The sequence below is a fragment of the Haliaeetus albicilla genome, chromosome 5 (genome assembly GCF_947461875.1).
Source record: "Haliaeetus albicilla chromosome 5, bHalAlb1.1, whole genome shotgun sequence".
Taxonomy (NCBI): Eukaryota; Metazoa; Chordata; class Aves; order Accipitriformes; family Accipitridae; genus Haliaeetus; species Haliaeetus albicilla.
Window position 1 is genome coordinate 39865422 of NC_091487.1, and position 21547 is coordinate 39886968.

At 41.2% G+C, this 21547-nt stretch overlaps 1 protein-coding gene across 15 annotated transcripts in view; it reads left to right on the plus strand.

Moving 5' to 3' along the window:
* Positions 1–21547, plus strand: part of SIPA1L1 (signal induced proliferation associated 1 like 1) — a 233218-nt gene that overhangs the window by 168392 nt on the left and 43279 nt on the right. For all 15 annotated transcript variants that reach the window (XM_069784285.1, XM_069784270.1, XM_069784276.1 and 12 more), the window contains 4 exons: positions 13391–13494; positions 14713–14870; positions 18494–19070; positions 20085–20359. In XM_069784285.1, coding sequence (XP_069640386.1) covers positions 13391–13494; positions 14713–14870; positions 18494–19070; positions 20085–20359 — 1114 coding nt within the window. The remainder of the gene's footprint in view (positions 1–13390; positions 13495–14712; positions 14871–18493; positions 19071–20084; positions 20360–21547) is intronic.

Below are 21547 nucleotides of genomic sequence, written 5' to 3' on the forward strand. Positions count from 1 at the left end.
CTGCTCCCCCGCTCCCCTCCGTGGGCTGGGGGGGACAGCCTGCCGCCTCACCGCGGGCTGCAGGGGCATCCCCTCCTCCTCCTCCTTCCTCCCTGACCTCGGTGTCTGCACAGGGGTTCCTCTCACATCCCACTCCTCTCTCCGCTGCAGGTTCCCCTTCTTAAATCCGTTCTCCCAGAGGCACTGCCACCGTCGCTGATGGGCTCGGCCTGGGCCAGAGGAAACTCTGACTTGGAGCTGGGGAAGCTTCCAGCAGCTTCTCACAGGAGCCAGCCCTGTAGCCCCCCTGCCCTGCTACCACCACACCCCCCCCAACCCAAAACTGTTATAAAACTTTCTGTGGTTTTAAACCTAAATTAATACCACTTTTGCACACATTTACTATTGAGCCTGCTTTCTTTTAGTTGCAATACTTATGTTTCCTCTGTTGTATTTACTCCCTTGAGTGCATTTACACATTATGGTTCTATCTCCTCTATGCTTTTGTGGTGGTACCCTTAATAAGCCAAGTCTCTCTTACTCGTATGGGACACATGGATTTATCTGCTTCCCACACATACACACACATGCAGTATTACCTGGTAGCCTTCCTCTGCACTCATCCAAGTCTGAATTCAGTCTCTTTAATTTTAGCGGCTAGGATTATATACATGATTCCAGATGAGATCCAGGCAGTTTATTGCTGTAACAGTTTCTTCCCTTTACTGGAAATATATTGTACAATAATTCTCAGGCTGGCTTTTCCTTTTCTGCAGCTCCAAAGTGTTATTTTATCAGTTATAAAAATAAGCTAGGTCAAAAATCAAATGTGTATGGAAAACAGAGAAAATGTTTATTATTTCATAGCTTCTGGGTTTATATTGTGACCTCCTTGTTACTTTCAGTAGTTCAAGTAAAATCCTTTCTTCCCTTTCTTCTAGTTTAGTTAAGACACCTGAAAAAAAAGCCCTCTTTTTGGTGTCAGTCCACACACACTGGTTTCTAGTACATATAAATGCTCTTATGATTAAGGGTTGATTCATCTGTTCAGATATACCCATGAAAGCTGTAACTGTGTCTCAAGTACTTGCTTGAAATTTTCTTCTAAAAAGCAGAATTTTCCAGTAAAGTTCGTGTTCCTTCTTGTTGCTTCTGAGTCAGTGAAAGAATTTTGTCAGGTTTTCATTCTGTGTACTACAATCTAGCACCTGTTGAATGGACATGTATGTAAACTTTTAGTTGACTGAATCTCTCCTGGTTTTAGGATTTGTCTTGTTGTAATGAAGGTTTTCTACTCCATGTTGAGAGCCTACATGTCTTTTTATATTGCCCCCTAGACCTGCCAGCTCCATTCTGTATCAAAAGATACAAAAAGGCTTTATGTGAACACTTCAGTGTGGTCAGAGAGGAAGGAGGATGCTCTGGGTGGAAACTGCTGCGTTCATGAAGGGTTTCCTACATTCTCTTTCAGTCAAGGTTTACAAGCTCAGGTGTAGGACTGTGGGACATCTAGCTGATGTGGGATCAGCTAGGACTGCTTAGGAGCTCTTAAGTTGTCTGAAATCTTTCAGGTTATGTTTTCTGCAGGCTTACTGAGGAAACACGTGACTACACAGCATACGTGAGTTCTTAACGAGCAGGTTTAGACAGCAGCAAACATTAACAGTTGCAATAGTTTTTTTTAATTGATCTTGATGGTGCTATGTTTTCCTTTCTGCAAGTATGCAAAGCACAGACTGGAAGTGGTGGAAGAGAAGGTGGTGTTTTGGGGCCACAACACTAAGCTCTTTGGATAGCTACGTTCAGAAACCCTTATTGCATATTCTGCATAGGAAATGGCAAGGGAAAAAAAGCCACCTTGTGGTAGGCAAAATGCTAAAGACCAGAGATGGTCACAAGAGCTGCACCTCCGGTGTGGGGAATATGTGAACAGCAGAATACATACAGGTAATACATCTTTGATAGCTACCCTAAGTAATCAGTCAGGCTTTTCTGCCTTGGCCCTAACACAGAAAGGCCTGCATAGGAGGAGATTGTGGTCTATACCATGACATAGGTTTATAGGGTTTTGTTGAAATGGCTAGGTCTACAGCTAGGAAGCAAGCTTCTCCCTTCTCCAGCTCTGTGCTCTTCCCTTGCTAAAGATTGCTGTCATGAAATAGTTCTTGCAGTCTCATTACTCAGGAAATTTTCCTGCATAAAAATTCTGTTTAATGTCAGCACAGTTGATTGCAAAGATGCTCTTAAAAACAAATGTATGTTCATTAACTTGCAAGAAAGGTCAGAGCTATGTAGGCTACTTTACTAGTTCCTATACCTTTGACAATACTTTGCAACCTATGAAGAGCAGATGTATGATGTAAGATATGATGAAGGATTTTCTCAGCATGGAAGGAAGCTGATTTGTATACATACTCTGGAAATTTTCACAAGATGTTTTTAATTTATGCAAATTTAGAAAAGTAAAGTTGCTCTAGCAAAAGGCAGTTTCACAACAGTTGTTGTTCTTAGAAATTTTTAGAATTAGGGGCCTAATTGGTAAGTATTTGTAACAGAGCCAATTTTAAAAGGAGGAATCTCATGCATCCTATTAACTGAAAGCCTGTTTAAGTATATTGGATCTTTCAAGGGCTTTAGCTTTGGATCTCTGCCAGTGCCACTGTGGAAAAGAGCTGCTACTTCTAAAGTTTTGTTTGTATATTTCTAGAATTACCAGAGGGGAAGCAGTCTATCTCATGGCAGCCTGCAGACTTTGGATAGGAAATAGAGCTTGAAAATGTCATCTATCCCATGGTTGCTAGGAAGTTTATGGGCATCACTTTAAAGTAATAAACATCACAGTAATCTTTCAAATTATAACTTCAGTCATTTTACTTTATTCTCTAGTTGTAATGCATGCTTTATTTCCCTCCCCCTCACTTAGTCTGATTTCTCAATGTTTTAAATTGGTAAATGCGATCAGCTGGATAATGCTAGGCCTGGTAACCTGGCATGTGTCCAGCAGAGTGGTAGCATGGTTGGTGCAGGAAATGAAGGAGATTGATTAATGTGAGTTGTAGGAGTTCATGAATTATCTATTTGATGGGATTATATATATAGCTAATAATGGTATATTTCTGTATTAGATGTTTATACTGCATGACTTTTTGGTTAAGACATTGTCCTGGGTTCAGCTGGGATAGAGTTAATTTTTACAGGAACCTGGGAGGTGGGGGGCATAGCCGGGGCAGCTGACCTGAACTGGCCAAGGAGCTATTCCATACCATGTGACATCATGCTCAGTATATAAAGGGGGAGCGGGCCGGGGGGTGGGCTCTTCTTTTCGGTGGGGGAAGTGGCAGAGCGTCGGGTCCCGGGTGGTGAGCAGTTGCACTGTGCATCACTCTTTTTGTATACTTTTTCATTAGTACCGTTGTTGTTGTTGCAATTTCTTTGTGTTGTTCCAGTAAACTGCCTTTATCTCAACCCTCGAGGTTCCAGGTTTGGGTTTTTTTTTTTTTCCTCTCCTCCGTCTTCCCCCCATCCCACCGGAGGGGGGCGGGAGGAGTGAGCGAGCGGCCGCGTGGTCCTTTGTTACCGGCTGGGCTGAAACCACGACAGTCCTTTTTGGCGCCCAACGTGGGGCACGAAGGGTTGAGATAACGACAGATCTGGCCAGAGCGTGTTGAAACAAATTTGTCATACGCATTTCTTATACTAGATAAATAGATGTTAGTCACAATGTTGATTCAGCTGTTTACATGGTGGCGTTTTGTAAGTTCTTATATGCTTTATGTATTGCCTGTAGTTGCGTATCTCATCTCTGGGAGAGTGATTGGGATTATCATTTTGCTGTACTGGGCAATGTCGACTTGTGAAATGATTACATCACTGGTCATGAGGTTAAGCTGTTATCTGTATGAGGCAGTGATATCATTTCCAGACTTTGGGCACCTTCTGTCGGATTTTATTGGTAATTACACCCAACCCATGGGGAAGTCAGGGGGGGATACTTCCCCCCATCCGTTCCCCTCCCTTTTCTCTTTCCAACTAATTACAACAGTTTTCGAGAATTTTGAATATCCTTGGGATGCGCAAGCCTGTGTGCTGTTAGTGCTATGCCTCCTGACTATGTTTCAGGTCTTGTCTAGGGCTACAAAGAGGCTCTTTAAGAGTACCACCCAGAGATCTGTCCCAAAGCTGGATATTCATGGGTGGCACGGCGTGTGGGAGGATGTGGGCAGGTATCTAGAGAACTTCTCACCTCCAGTGACTTGGAAGTTCACTCCCGAACAACTGCAGAACCCTCATGAAGTGATAGAATTTTTGAAAGGAAAATGCTGTGGCTATCCCAGAGACACACAACTCACTACACTGTGCTGGGCCCTGGCCGGTATCTACCAAACCCTGCTTGATACTATGCAGCACCCCCAGGGGGAAAAGCGGGAAAAGATGGAAAACAAGACAACATGCACCGTGGCTGCCCCAACCCCGACAACATGCACTGTGGCCGCCCCAACCCCGACAACATGCACCGTGGCCGCCCCTACCACGACAACAGGTAGCATGGCTGCCCCTACCCCGGTGACAGATACTGCCACTAAACCAGAGAACCAACCTGTGCCAGTATCAGTCGCCCCTGTACAGAAAAAGAAACACACAAAGAAATCAGTTCGCTCAGTGAGAGATGAAGATGAACCAGGGTCATCGCGAGAACAGGAGGAAGAGGCAGAACCTGAAATAATTACCCGATCTCTATCCCTGAGTGAGTTGCGTGACATGCGAAAAGATTTTAGCCGCCACCCAGGTGAGCACATTGTTACCTGGCTGCTCCGATGCTGGGATAATGGGGCTAGTAGTGTGGAATTAGAGGGTAAGGAAGCCAAGCAGTTGGGATCTCTGTCTAGAGAAGGGGGTATCGACAAGGCGATTGGGAGAAAAACACAAGTCCTCAGCCTCTGGAGGCGACTTCTGTTAGGTGTAAAGGAAAGATACCCTTTCAGGGATGAAGTTACATGTCACCAAGGCAAGTGGACCACCATGGAGAGAGGTATCCAGTACCTGAGGGAATTAGCCGTGCTGGAGGTGATTTATAATGATCCAGAAAATGCGCAGTCACCCACAGATCCAGATGAAGTCCAATGCACACAACCGATGTGGCGGAAGTTTCTACGAAGTGCACCACCAACCTATGCCAACTCATTGGCAGTAATGTCCTGGAAAGAAGGCTATGGACAAACGGTGGATGAATTGGCTGTCCAACTCCGGCAATATGAAGGAAGTCTCTCTTCCTCCCTACGGGCCTGTGTCTCAGCTGTAGAGGAATTGTCCCGAGAGTTCCAGCAATTCAAAGTAGATATGTCCTCCTCCTCACCTGTACAGGCCCGCATTGCAGTTATTGGGAGTAAGCGTTCCTCTGCCCAAGAGAGAGGAGAGAGAAAGTACACACGACGGGCTAACCTGTGGTTTTACCTGCGTGACCATGGAGAGGACATGAGGAAGTGGGATGGAAAACCTACCTCAGTCTTGGATTCACGGGTACGGGAGTTGCGAGAAAAAGCAACCAGAAAAGAAGATTCTTCTTGGAAAACTGCTGCTCCAGTTTCCCGTGAGCAGTCCCCCGGGCGCAGTAGATGGGCCGATCTCATTTCTGATCCTCTTGAAGGGACTTCTGATTCACATGTGCAAAAAGTGGGTAACAGATATTCTAACCAGGATTAGAGGGGCCCTGCCTCCAGCCAGGTGGAGGAGAGGGACAACCGAGTCTACTGGACAGTGTGGATTCGATGGCCTGGCACGTCAGACCCACAGGAATATAAGGCTCTAGTAGACACTGGTGCACAATGTACCCTAATGCCATCAAGTTATAAAGGGGCAGAACCCATCTGTATCTCTGGTGTGACAGGGGGATCCCAAGAGCTAACCGTATTGGAAGCCGAAATGAGTCTAACCGGGAATGAGTGGCATAAACACCCCATTGCAACTGGCCCAGAGGCCCCGTGCATCCTTGGTATAGATTATCTCAGAAGGGGGTATTTCAAGGACCCAAAAGGGTACCGTTGGGCCTTTGGTATAGCTGCATTGGAGACGGAGGAGATTGAACAGCTGTCTACCCTGCCTGGTCTCTCCCAGGACCCTTCGGTTGTGGGGTTGCTGAAGGTTGAAGAACAACAGGTGCCAATTGCTACCACGACGGTGCACCGGCGGCAATATCGCACCAACCGAGACTCCCTGATCCCCATCCATAAGCTGATTTGCCAGTTGGAGAGCCAAGGAGTGATCAGCAAGACTCACTCACCCTTTAATAGTCCCATATGGCCCGTGCGGAAATCTAATGGGGATTGGAGACTAACAGTAGATTATCGTGGGCTGAATGAAGTCACGCCACCGCTGAGCGCTGCTGTGCCAGATATGTTAGAGCTTCAATATGAACTGGAATCAAAGACAGCTAAGTGGTATGCCACAATTGACATTGCTAATGCATTTTTCTCCATTCCTTTGGCAGCGGAGTGCAGGCCACAGTTTGCTTTCACTTGGAGGGGTGTCCAGTACACCTGGAATCGACTGCCCCAGGGGTGGAAACACAGCCCCACTATTTGCCATGGACTGATCCAGACTGCACTAGAAAAAGGTGAAGCTCCAGAGCACCTGCAATATATTGATGACATCATCATATGGGGCAGCACGGCAGAAGAAGTTTTTGAGAAAGGGAAGAAAATAATCCAAATCCTTTTGAAGGCTGGCTTTGCCATAAAAGAAAGTAAGGTCAAGGGACCTGCGCAGGAAATCCAGTTCTTAGGAGTAAAATGGCAAGACGGGCGTCGTCAGATCCCTGCGGACGTGATCAACAAAATAGCAGCTATGTCCTCACCGACTAATAAAAAGGAAACACAGGCTTTCTTAGGTGTTGTGGGCTTTTGGAGAATGCATATTCCAAATTACAGTCAAATTGTAAGTCCTCTCTACCAAGTTACCCGGAAGAAGAACGATTTTAAATGGGGGCCTGAGCAACGACAAGCCTTTGAACAAATTAAGCGGGAGATTGTTCATGCAGTAGCTCTTGGGCCAGTCCGGACAGGACCAGATGTTAAAAATGTGCTCTACACTGCAGCTGGGGAGAATGGCCCTACCTGGAGCCTTTGGCAGAAAGCACCTGGAGAGACCCGAGGCCGACCCCTGGGGTTTTGGAGTCGGGGATATCGAGGATCCGAGGCTCGCTATACTCCAACTGAAAAAGAGATATTGGCAGCATATGAAGGAGTTCGAGCCGCTTCAGAAGTGGTTGGTACTGAAACACAGCTCTTCTTAGCACCCCGACTGCCAGTGCTGGGCTGGATGTTCAAAGGGAAAGTTTCCTCTACACATCACGCGACTGATGCCACGTGGAGTAAGTGGATTGCACTGATCACACAGCGAGCTCGCATAGGAAACCCCAGTCGCCCAGGAATTTTAGAAGTGATCACGGACTGGCCAGAAGACAAAGACTTTGGAATGTTGCCAGAGGAGGAGGTGACACGGGCTGAAGAGGCCCCGCTGTATAATAAACTGCCAGAAAATGAGAGGCAATATGCCCTGTTCACTGATGGGTCCTGTCGCATCGTGGGAAAACATCGGAGGTGGAAGGCTGCTGTATGGAGTCCTACACGACTAGTTGCAGAAACTGCTGAAGGAGAAGGTGAATCGAGTCAGTTTGCGGAGGTGAAAGCCATCCAGCTAGCATTAGATATTGCTGAAAGAGAAAAGTGGCCAGTGCTCTATCTCTATACTGACTCATGGATGGTGGCAAATGCCCTATGGGGGTGGCTACAGCAATGGAAGAAGGGCAACTGGCAACGCAGAGGTAAACCCATTTGGGCTGCCGCACTGTGGCAAGATATCGCTGTTCGGATAGAGAAGCTAGTGGTAAAAGTACGTCACGTAGATGCTCATGTACCCAAGAGTCGGGCCACTGAAGAACATCAAAACAATCAGCAGGCAGATCAGGCCGCCAAGATTGAAGTGTCTCAGGTGGACCTGGACTGGCAACGTAGGGGTGAGCTATTTATGGCTCGGTGGGCCCACGATACCTCAGGCCATCAGGGGAGAGATGCAACATATAGATGGGCTCGAGATCGAGGGGTGGACTTGACCATGGACACTATCGCACAGGTCATCCACGAATGTGAAACATGTGCCGCAATTAAGCAAGCCAAGCGGCAAAAACCCCTGTCGCATGGGGGGCGATGGCTGAAATATAAACAGTGGGAGGCCTGGCAGATTGACTATATCACACTCCCACGAACACGCCAAGGCAAGTGCCATGTGCTTACAATGGTGGAAGCAACCACTGGATGGCTGGAAACATACCCTGTGTCCCATGCCACTGCCCAGAACACTATTCTGGGCCTTGAAGAGAAAATTTTATGGCAACACGGCACCCCAGAAAGAATCGAGTCGGACAACGGGACTCACTTCCGAAACAACCTCGTAGATACCTGGGCCAAAGAACACGGCATTGAGTGGGTATATCACATCCCTTATCACGCACCGGCCTCCGGAAAAATCGAACGATACAACGGACTGCTGAAAACTACATTGAGAGCGATGGGGGGTGGGACTTTCAAACATTGGGATACACATTTAACAAAAGCCACCTGGTTAGTTAATACTAGAGGATCCGCCAATCGGGCTGGCCCCGCCCAACCAAGACTTCCACATGCTGTAGAAGGCGATAAAGTCCCTGTAGTGCGCATGAGGAGTATGTTAGGAAAGACAGTCTGGGTTAGTCCTCCCTCAAGCAGAGGCAAACCCATTCAAGGGGTTGTTTTTGCTCAGGGACCTGGGTACACCTGGTGGGTGATGCAGAAGGATGGGGAAGTTCGATGTGTACCTCAGGGAGATTTGATTTTGGGAGAGAATAGCCAGTGAATTGGGCTGTATGATACCTAACTGCTAAATACCCTGCCAATGCATGTCATTGTATCTATAGTGTCTATATGCCATATCAAGGGTATTACTGTAAGAATTACCCAAATGACTGCGGGATGGACTTTGAAACTAAGCCAAGTACAACAGCGACAGAACTTGAACTGACACCCAGCAATTTCCTCAAGATCAACATCCTCGACCTGCAGAACAAGGGCGTGAGTTGCACCAAATGTACTAGCCACAAGTTCCAGAGGCAGCATACAACAACCCACCATCTCACACCATCTCTCTTATCCTGAAGAACTGTTACAACAGATGGAGCCCCAAAGTCATGGACTAAATAAAATCAATGGACACATTAGAGGAATAGCCCATACGCTAAAGGAATACCATTCGCGTGTGTGTGTGTGTGCGGGGGGACGACGGGGACGGACGCAAGTCCATATACTTATATATATAAGACAAGGAAGTGGTAGTGGTCGATTGGAAAATGTAAGATCTGGGCATGATGTAGATGGTATAGAATAAGGGGTGGATAATGTCCTGGGTTCAGCTGGGATAGAGTTAATTTTTACAGGAACCTGGGAGGTGGGGGGCATAGCCGGGGCAGCTGACCTGAACTGGCCAAGGAGCTATTCCATACCATGTGACATCATGCTCAGTATATAAAGGGGGAGCGGGCCGGGGGGTGGGCTCTTCTTTTCGGTGGGGGAAGTGGCAGAGCGTCGGGTCCCGGGTGGTGAGCAGTTGCACTGTGCATCACTCTTTTTGTATACTTTTTCATTAGTACCGTTGTTGTTGTTGCAATTTCTTTGTGTTGTTCCAGTAAACTGCCTTTATCTCAACCCTCGAGGTTCCAGGTTTGGGTTTTTTTTTTTTTCCTCTCCTCCGTCTTCCCCCCATCCCACCGGAGGGGGGCGGGAGGAGTGAGCGAGCGGCCGCGTGGTCCTTTGTTACCGGCTGGGCTGAAACCACGACAGACATGAGAAGAATATAAAAACTACAGAAGATACTAAATAGATTAAAAATCTAGGGAATTAATGGACTTCAAATTGTCATTTCATTTAGGGGTTGTCAATAACCCCCCATGTTTCTAATGAAATAAATCAGATAGATTACCTTATCTTGTACTATTTAACATCTTTTCAACCACATGGAAGTAAGAGTAGACTTACTGTTGGGTCTGAGACATTTGCTGGGAGACCAATAGCCAATGGAGGTCGGAGGTTCCTCAATTGCTTAAGAAGCAGAAATGGGTGTGCGGGAAGTCCATCTGCATTTCTCTGTATTTGTGTTACCCGTATACTTTTGTATGTTACAAAATAAAGGATTCTGTCCTCAGAAATAGTGTCTGAAAACAACTTGAATATTACAGAAGTCGAACATGAGTGCTTGGTGTAATCCTTGTGTGTAACAGAAAGGAGAGCAGGTTTGACAGGTCCTGAATTTGGGCCAAATAACTAGGAGAAACTAGAAATAAGGCAGGGCTTTTTAACAGCAAAGGTAGACAGGAACAACATTAAGCTCTGAAATGACTTGTTCTTGTGCATCTTTTATTGTGAGCACTGCTGCAGTTTGTAGCAATGGCTGTTCCTTCTCCTGACTCATCAATATAACTTATTTTTTGTTTTCCTGGAACTCCTTGCAACATGTTTTCCTTTGAAACACTGAGTTAGATTTTCTACTCATACTGTTTTGTATACAGTTTTCTAGTACAGAGGTTTTAAAAGCTGCTGTAGAAGCAGGATGACAAAGTCCTGTGCCTTCAGTGAGGTGAACTGATCAGCAGTAGTTTGTTAGTGTCAATCACAGTTTTGAGCACTGTTGGTGTTAGAAAAAAACACTTAAATGGGAGTCTGTTAAGAAAGTCCTTGTGAAGATAGCTGAGAAACATTGGAAGGAGAGAAGAATAAGGTGGGTTTGTAAAGGTGAATAATGATGGAAGGAAAAGAAGATCAGATAAGTCCTCAGCTAGTAACCAAATCCAGCAATGGGACAAGACTGAGAAAGCAGCATTAATAGGTGCGCCATAAACTAATGGCAGGAAGAGATGTCTTCAGTGTAAAAAGGTGCTAATGAATTTGTAGATCCCTCAGGCCTCTGTTAAATGCAAGGAAATCAAAGTAGATTGTAGTGCTGGCTTACAGTTCTGACCTTGAAATGATGGATACTATTCCAGTGCACAGTCTTGGATTTTACTGCAATGGCAGTGATTTGATTTAAAGCAAACACCTGTAATTGTTGTGTTGTACTTCAGAAAAAGTATTCTAGATTTGTAAGAAAGAAGAAATCTGAATGGTGAGAAAGATGCACAGTCTGCAGTGGATATGGACTTCTGTTTGTAGTTGGATTTGAATAACAGGGATTTAAGCTCTGCAGTACTTGGAAATAATTGGAATCATTAAACATGTCATTTGAATTGTAGCCTTATTACTTAGTTTGCAGAATTGGTGCTGTTCTAAGAAAGAACCCTTTTCTGCCTGAAATGAAGTTCATCCAGGAAAGTTGAAAGTTTGGTTTAAATGCATAGGTGTTGTTCTAGCATATTATTTGTCAGAATTGCTTCATTCTTTTCTTCTTCCCCTCTTTTGGCACCTTCCTTCCCCGTCTGTCATCTTACCGACTTCCATTTCTTTTTTGCACCTGCTCCCCCTTTCCAGTTCTTCATAATATTTATGTATGCTTTGTTTATGAAAGGTGATGTACAAATTAGCGTATTTACAGGTAAACACAAAAAAGCCAGTAAGGAGTTATGTTGATGTTTAGGTGACTTTCAGTTGCATCTACCTCCTTCAGCATTCATTGTAATGATCAGGCAGAGGATGGAGGCTGCTGTGAACTGAGTGCAAGATGAAGTTACTACCGTTCAGCCGTTGTGCTGTTGTAATTAGCATTAAAAAGAAAATGTTTAGCAGGTAGCTAGTTTTTCATAATGGCAGTGTTGGATGCTGGAAAAGAGAGCCCAATCTCCTTGAAACAGTAATTGGGGGGGGGGGGGGTTTACAAGATTCCAGGAATTTTTTTTTTTTTCTTATTCCCTTTTTATTCTATCTAGATGATTTGGAAATGCAAAATCACTATGCAGCTATAATGTAGAAAACTTACTATTTAATTTTATGGATGATGTTGCAGTTTTTAATTTACAGCAAAGCTACCTCTACTTTATTATTACAAATTTGACAGGAAACGAAAACTTCTTGTCAAAAGCTTATACCCAAAATCTGGGTAAATAAACTGTATTTATGCTATTGTAAATGCCTCACAAATCTCAGAGCTATTATCTCCTTAGTAACATGATTTCTCTGCTTATAAAAACTGCCAAGGTGTCATACTTAACAGCTTTTTAAAATACATTGCTATAAATAGCTGAGATTATATAATATAGTAGCATGTTTATATAACTTCAAATAACCAGGATGTTTTTTTCCATATATAAATCTAGTTACTTTTAAAATTCTCTTTGAAAATGGGCTTTTTTGCACTTTGGACAGCAGTTATATTTAATAGAATATATTCACTATTTCAGCTTTAAGTGTGTTACTACTTAAATTAATGGAACATTTTTCAAGGTCTTTTTTTTTTTTTTTTTTGTGAGAGAAAGAAAACGTAAAAACAGAAGTTCCCAGTTTGTCTGTAATCAAGTGTTGTCTTCAACCAACACTTTGTAAACTTTAATAATATCCCCTCTTCTTTTTTTCTTTCTAAACTTCATAATCCTAGTTTTTATCATTTTCTCTCCACATGGAAGTCTCTCCATCCACGTATAATTATTTTTGTGGCCTGTTTCTGGATCCCTTCTCTTTCTTCTATAACTTTTAAGATAGGGTGGCCAGAACCCAAAACAGGTGAGAGTACCTTTGATTAATATACAAGCATCATGATGTCATTGTTGTGGGCTTTTTCCATCATCAGCTGTAAGCATGCTAGCATCCTGTTTGGGTTTTTGACTGCTCCTATCCATAAAGCACCTGTTTTAGTGAAGGTTTTATCTGACTTCATTACAGTTAATGTAGAGTCCTGATATTTATGTTTAAAAGAACCCATTCTGTTCTTTCATATATTGTGGATTATATGTCCATTGATATTTAATTATGCATGAAATCATGGTATTCATTTGCAGTATCTGTCTACCTTCCTTTCTGAAATCCTTTTCACATTCCTTACAGTTCAGTTTCATTCCGATTAGCTTGAGATATTGGGTGGTGTCTGAAAATTATTTCAGACTTTGTTATCACTTTTCATGCTTAAATAGGCTTTCTTCAGGGTTTTCTGGTATAAATTCCCTATTCCTAACAAGTTCTTCATTAGGAAAAGTACACAAAATTATACATGCCATCTATTTGTGTCATTTGCTTTGGCAGGTGAATAAACTCTGGGTAAGTTTTTACTTGCTGACATTTCAGCTAGGATCAAGGGTGAATAGGAATTCTTGTCTTGCCTGATGATTTTCTTTGATAATAATGAAACTTTGGTTTTAAACTTTTTTAAACAATGCTTTTCTTTTCTCTTTTTTCTTTAACTGAAGCTGATTCGACAGGTACTCATTCTCTATACACAACATACAAGGACTATGAAATCATGTTCCACGTTTCTACTATGTTGCCATATACTCCAAACAACAAGCAACAGGTAAGGTAGACCATGCCTATTTAGAATTAGTTTTTCCTCCATCTCAAAAGTAGCTGAACTATTAAACATTTATGACAACTTTCATTTGTAACTAGCAAAGAAAACACTTGAAGAATCAAAAGTATCAAAAGTAAAACTGGCCATCTTTGTGTCAGGAAGATGAGCAAAGCAGATCATTGTAGGTACATCATAGGTAGATTTTCTGCATAGGACTGTTTTCTATTTAAATATGCATTATTTACTGAAACTTTGATGTAAACATCATACAATTATGTCAGTAGCACATCTGTGTTACATAAATAAGAGTTCGTATCTTATGTCAAAAGGACCATAGTGTACTTTACATGATTTTTCAACCTTCTGCAGCAAAGTCCACTGTGCTTTAAGGATTGCATTCAGCAAATTGTAATACACACAGAATCAGAGGTGATGAGTGGGTGGTTCAGCACACTACACAAGAAGACATGAGACAAAATATGTTTTTTGTTTTAAATTTTTTTTGTTATACTGAAGAGCTGTGTAGGCTGACCTTCTTTGTTACTCTGAAGTACCTGATCTTGTTAAATACTAGGCCATCTTGCTGTGTGTGATGTATATGCATTTTACTCTAGAAACTATGTTATTTTGTGTTTCTGTGAATAAAATAGCATTTTCCTTTAACAATAAAAGGTAACACAGCATTCTTTTTAGTTTGCTTTTGTCCACTAAATGTTAGACTACTTTGTAGTTTACCTTTCTTTTTTGCTGTAGTTTTGGATGTACTGAAAGAAGCCTATCAGAAAATTATTATAGTATGTCTTAAGCACAATGACAACTATTTTCCACTTGAAATAGAGCCTACTTGTGGCTTGTAAAAATGTGTGAAGTGGGGAATGTTTTCCAGCTTCCGTGTATCACTAACTACTCTGATACTAGCAGGTTTTGTTGTTGGTTTTCCTCTTTGTTTAGCTTAAAATTTTCCTTAACAAGATCTTCCTGTGTGTTACATGTAGAAATTAAATTGTTATGAAAATGAAAATGTCCATGCCTGAAATTTATTAGATGAGTAACTAACATTCTGGTACTTCTCATATAAATCCTCAACTGTTTTCGTTTCTGGCTTGAAGTATCATTTGAAATAAAAAAATTGAACAATAGTAATTTATAATAAAGATAAATAAATAATTGAAAATTGTGAAGAGCCTGTGTTTTAACCTATGCATCTTTTTTCTGTTAAAGCTTCTGAGAAAGCGACATATTGGAAATGATATTGTGACAATAGTTTTCCAGGAGCCTGGAGCACAACCATTCAGCCCAAAGAACATTCGATCCCACTTCCAGCACGTCTTTGTCATTGTAAGAGTGCACGGTCCCTGTACTGACAGCGTTTGTTACAGGTAGCTATTGCTAGTTTCACTGAAAACATGGAATTTGAGTGCAAAGGGAGGAGTCATTCCTCTTTTAAATTATCAGTAGGGAAACATAGTGAAAGATAGGGGTGGAGGAGATTTGGGGTCATGTGAATTTAGAACACTTTAAAAAGTCAATAGACACACATGAGTATGGAATGGAAACACACCCAGTAAGGAGATTAATGCTGTCAGTATGTGTGTACACACACACACGTGTGCACACACAGACGCATGCACATACACACACATCAATCATTTGGGAATGATTTTGAAATTCCATTCTCACTTCTTTTTTGTTCTCTTCATTAAGAGTATGCTAGAAGAGTATTTCTGTATTGATTCTTACAAATTCACTTTTTGTTCAGATAATTGGGCATCAGCTTGTGTTACATTTTTGAAATTTAGACAGTGAAAAAGTATGACTAACCTTTCAGAAAGAAGCTAAGCTCTCTGAAATATTTTGTCTGAAATATCTTCATTTCTTCTGTCATTTCAGTCCAACAAATAAATTCCGCAGCTTTATGCAGCAAAAAAAAAAAAATCTTAGTGTGATCTTAAAGTCAATGTGATTAAAATGGAAGATGGTAATTGGTAGTAACATATAGTAAAGAATTGCAAGATGAGATTCATATTCAGCATAAATTTTTTAACCAAATTGAAAGCATAATGTTTTTGAGTTACACTTCTTTTTACAATCAGTGAAACTTTTTACCTTTGGTGTATCCTGAACTCTTAATGTATTTTTATTTTAAATGTTGGCTGTCCTCAGCAAACTTTTCTAAAGCTTCTTTATTTAAAATATGAAGTATCAGAGTAATGGATTTAGAATGGTTATCTTGAAATGAGGTAGCCTTCAAATTAACTTGTCTTTACTGAAATACAAATGTTCACCTAAGTGTTTCATTTAGTCAAGTGCTTATTTAGAGGAAGAGCTAAAACTGCAGTGTCTGAGATGGTGTATTCGTGTTTTTCAAGTGAGTATAGTAAGGTTTAAAGGCTTTTCCCTCCCCCTGAGTTTTTGGTAAGGCTCACACAGCACTTCTGGAACTGGTGCTGAACTTTGTACATGTATTAAAACTCTCCTGGAGTAGGCATGTTTGTGTTAATACTCATTTTAAGGCAGCTTATTGACAGATTCCACTGCTACATAATTTATGTGGACATACCTTGTTCTTAAACTTTTAGACATATGTTTCGGCTCTTATTCTGTACAGAAACTGATTTTGAAGTAAAGGAAAAGTAGGAAATATATCCACAAGGGCTACAGATGCATTTCCCATTTGAATTGGATATTACAAACACAAAGAAATATCTGCTTTTGGTTATTATTTTAAATAATATAACCACATATTTTCAATTTCTTTCTTTTAAAAGGCATAGGAAAGATTTATATACTGTAATAAATTTAAATATCTCAGGGTTCTATTTCTGACCTTCAGACTTCTGAATTGCTTTCATTTTTCAAGTCTTCATAACTACAAGGACTGGAACCTTACTGGTTACTATTAGTAAATAAAATTTGAGAATTTCATCTTTAGTGATGCTACAGGCTTAAATTTTAAGGGGAGGGGGAGCAGGTAGGAAAAAAAAGTTGTGAGAGTGTCAGTGTTCATTTCGATACAGGAGACCGCCAGAGCATTGTATGTTCTGTGTACTGCCTTTAAGATTAAAATCCTTTCTTTTTTTTTTTGTCCTCTCAGTGCAGACACTTCATTTAAATTTATAGAATTCCATTATAAAAAGTTTTTCTAGGAAACTTTTCAAACTAAGTTTGACCTCTTTTTCACTGAATTATTTGGAACTGTGTCATAGATTCATAATTCTAGACAAAACAGGAAGCCATATAGCATAAAAATGTACTGGAATTTATATTAAAAGCTACATAAAAGGAATAAAATCAAGCACTGTCTTGGCCAGTGATTCTCCCTCCCAACTAAGATAAACAGTATTTCAAAAGCCTGGGTTCTCTGTCGGCATCATTCACTTTTTAAAACTTCTCTAGCATATGTTAAAGATTAAATTCTTATCCCTATGATTCATGATACTCAAAACCTAATCAAACAAAATGTCACTGGTAGATTTCATTACATCCAGTAATTGTGCTTAACGCTTAGGCTTCTGTCTCTTAATAACAGACCCTTTAGGACCACTGGAGATGATCGAGAGTCAGATGGTTGCATCGTGAGCACCCCCTGTTGCATACTTCTAGATATATTGGCATACATTTGAAGGAAATATGACAGTCAATGACATCTTTCAATATCAGTTGCCAGAAAATATAATTAAAAACAACAAAAGCAAACACACAAATAAAACACCCCGCCACCCAAAACCAGAAGATATGGTTAAAGGTTGGGCAACTTAATTTTTATTTTTGGTGTTCCTGTGTGTGTCCCTGCCCCAAAAGCTTTAATAGTATTTCTGCAATCTCAGTTGCTGATTTTTGCGGGGGATTCTCTGATTATGTTTAAGGATTCAGATAAGTTAGAGCAAAGCGCAAAAATAATACCAGCCAGTCTTCCAAATGAAACACCACATACATTTCTAGTATGTTCAAGTCCCACCCTATTTTTCTTTATAAAAGTCCATTACCGTGATATTTTTGCCAAAATTTGTTAATGCTTTTTCAAATCTAGTTAATAGATATGTGGTAAATCATATTCGAACTGTTGGAGCATTTCTTGTCACAAAACTGTTGAAGTGCAGTTGTCAGTCTCTTCTTAGGACAGGCTGCCAAGGGAATGATACTGGACTGGAATGGCAAATCTTCAGTAATGCCAAACAACTCTCATCTGCTCTGTATCAAAAGAGAATTGACCGTGGAAAATAGCTAAGCTTGTCGGCATTGCCTAAGGCAACCTTATTGTCAGTCCATCATTTGCTACGGAAACTAAAAGGAAGAGTTGAAAATGAAAGCATCTATTTCTAATATATGTCTCCAAACTTCTAAGAGATTTCTTATTTCTAATCTTTTTGGAGTCTGCTTCTATCACTAGCATGCAGTATCAGCTACTGCAGTTTTCAATCCAGAAACTTAAAACATAATCAGTAGCATGATGTATATATGCATTCAGTCACCAGAAGATGATTCTCAAAGTGAAACTGGCCTTGTGAGATGACTTTATTGTCTTTATCTTTTTAATGTGGCCATTTTGTCTGTATTTCTACTATTGATCATATACTTCACATTGCTTTCAGATGAGCCTTTCAGCTTTAGGTAGCTAAATTGTAAGCTAGCCTTTGTAACAGTGTGTGTTAGAAATTTTCTGTTTATAGTAAAAACAAACAAAATTTAGAACTACCATACATGAGTGCTTAATTTGTCAAAAAGCACTATTTTGCACTTGAAGCTCTCTTTAAGCTGTGGTACTGAGGATGACTCAAAAATGCCTAGATGCAAAAATAAGTGGCCTTGTGTTTGTACAGTAAGGGGGACATAATCTCCACACTGGCACCATTAAAGTGTAAATATAGGCATATTCCTGAGAAAAGGAGAGAAAAATTGAGGGCTTAAGGAAAAAAGGAAATGTATTTTCTGTATTCAAAAACTGCTGAATTTGCATACAGTGAAACACTCTGCTTCTTCCTTATTCTTTTATTTCTTTTAGTGTTGCTGTGACAAGATCCAGAGATGTACCATCCTTTGGACCACCTATTCCAAAAGGTGTCACGTTTCCTAAATCAAATGTGTTCAGGGACTTCTTACTAGCCAAAGTCATTAATGCAGAGAATGCTGCTCATAAATCAGAAAAGTTTCGTGCGATGGCCACCAGGACCCGTCAAGAGTACTTGAAAGACTTGGCAGAGAAGAATGTCACCAACACACCTATTGATCCTTCTGGCAAATTCCCCTTCATCTCACTTGCTTCAAAAAAGAAAGAAAAGTCCAAGCCTTATCCAGGAGCAGAGATCTATAGCTCTGGTGCTATTGTATGGAGTGTCCATGCAAAAGACTACAGCAAGGGTATGGAAATAGACTGTCTCCTAGGCATCTCTAATGAGTTTGTAGTCCTCATTGAACAGGACACGAAAAGCGTGGTGTTCAATTGCTCCTGTCGAGATGTGATAGGGTGGACTTCAACAGACACAAATATCAAAATATTCTATGAGAGGGGTGAATGTGTTTCTTTGGAGAGCTTCATCAGCAACATTGATGATATCAAAGAGATCGTCAAAAGGCTGGAGGTTAGAATGTGTTCTCTTGTTTGGCTCCCCTTCTTTGCTTTCTCCTCTCGCCCTCCGCCAAGTAAGGCTTCAACTTAAGTAATGCTTGGGATCCCTAAAACTGTTCTGATTGTCTTTCGTGAAATCTATAAGGACTTACCTGATTTTATTTCTGATAATCCAGTATTGCTTTCACTTTTATCAGGTATCAGCCAACCTCAGCTGGTTGTGTGTGTGTCAAAAAAGTCTCAATATATTAAAAAAAAAAAAAAAAAAGGCAAGCAGGGCCTTCAGTTGCTCCCACACAATAAATACAGAAGCATCACCTTATTTCTTTTCCTTGTTTTCCTGCCCTTTCTCTGTTTTATAGGCTTTTTGTACCTTGTTTCAAATGAAGCTGTAATATCTTTGATACTGACTATGTTGCCGGCAGGGTGCAGTCCCAATCCCTATTGCAACCTTCAGATATTCTCTGAATGCATGTAATAAACTAAAAATGCAGTGAATCATGGTATCTGTCTATAAAACATCTGTCCATGCGCATTTTTTATCCGATTAAGTTCTGAAAGAATGTGTTACGTTTCACTGTCTTCCCTGTAATTTCACAACTGTAGCTGTATAATGACCAGGAAAAAGGGAAGACCAGGCCCCATTAAATTGGTCTTGACAGTTTTCATGCTCATGGTAGGTAGAAGAGTTGTCATAGACCCTGGTTTACTGTGCTTAAAGTAGAGATGCTTGTGTAACTCCATGTGTTTTTCTGTTGTGTGCTGCCATGTATCTTCTAAAATTCCTGTGGTTTCAGTAAAAATTTCAAGGCAGAACTTGGGTAACCAGACTTTACTGAAAATACTAGTTTGAGTGACAAGACCCATTTCAGCTGACTGTGTACCCAGGACTGTGATAAATATTCCTTGATTGTGTCCCACCATTGTCTTGGGATTTGGTTGATAGTACAAAAATGGAGCCCTTAAACCTCTGTTAGCACTGAAGGTCTCTCCGTCCGTTAAATTCTGTCCTCATTTCAATTCACAGCTTGTGACTAAGGGCTGTGAAACAGTGGAGATGACTCTGCGTAGGAATGGTCTGGGTCAGCTTGGTTTCCACGTAAACTATGAAGGCATTGTGGCAGATGTTGAGCCGTACGGCTATGCGTGGCAGGCAGGACTGAGACAAGGCAGCCGGCTGGTGGAAATCTGCAAGGTGGCTGTAGCCACTCTGAGCCATGAGCAAATGATTGATCTTCTCAGAACATCAGTAACAGTGAAGGTCGTCATTGTCCCTCCGTATGAGGACTGCACACCACGCAGGTATTGTATAATAGCTACATTTGGTCTGAAATTACATCTTGATATATGGGGTCGGGGGGGGAAGAAGGAAACACCACAGAATAAGTGTTAACCTCCAGAAACCATGGTATAATCACAATACAGCATCCAGTACTGTAAGGTGAAAGAGAAGGGCAGGAAAAACTGCTCATATCCAGACTCCAGACCCCACAAAATATTCATTGAATACCACAGTTCAATAAAATGTGTGAAGAATCTCATGTAGCCTTTAAATTCCATGGAATTTAACTTGGAAATCAAACAACTTTTTGTTGACAGTTGCATGTTTATGATGCATCAAAATTAACTGTACATTTCCTTCCCTTCTTTCCCGTTTGTTGATAGTTTACAATGTCTGTGGATGTAATTCTTGAAAGCTATGAATAGACTTATGTTCTTCTACTTCTGCAAAAGAGTAAGGCTGTAAATGATGAGAGTTTATCAAAGGTATGGATCTGGCCAGAGAAATTGGTGCAAATTGCAATTCTTCTTTACTCAGTAGTAGATCTTGCTGCATCTCTCTTGTATCCCATCTGTGTTAAGCTTGAGGCTTGTGTCAACTGTATTACTGCCTTTATAGCTCTAAAATGTTGTTTGATCAGAAATAAGCAGTAATACGTGCTTTTTTTGTAAGTTGGACATTGTCCCTCCGTTTTTCCTGAACTCACGCTAAAGCTTTTTATAATTTTTGCTGCTCCCATCTCAACTGTCCACAGTTGTCTGTAGCATTCAGCCACATCACTAAATCGGATTCCCGTGTTCCTGACATCCTGTGTTAATATCTTGCAAATGCTATATGATTAAAATGGAATGATCTTTAATAGACTGAATTTGCCTGCAGGCTAGCTCAAGGTTTATGCTAGATTTGCCAAGAAGAAGCAAATACAGCTATCAAAGTTAAATGTGTTCCTTGCAATGAGAGACTGGGAGAGCGTTTTGCACTGCTGTTTTCTAATCAAGCAATATCTTTGTCAGGGTAGATGCAAAATCTTTCTATACTTAAGGTTGGGGCTGAACTTAAATGCATATTTATTACATTGATGTGAAATTGTGTCTCCGAGCAAAGACTTGTACTTGCATAAAAGAAGAATCGATGTTTGTTTTTACTGTGAGCCATGTTAACTCCTTTTGTAACTGGTAGCAAAACAGGAACAGAGAGAAAAGGAGTTT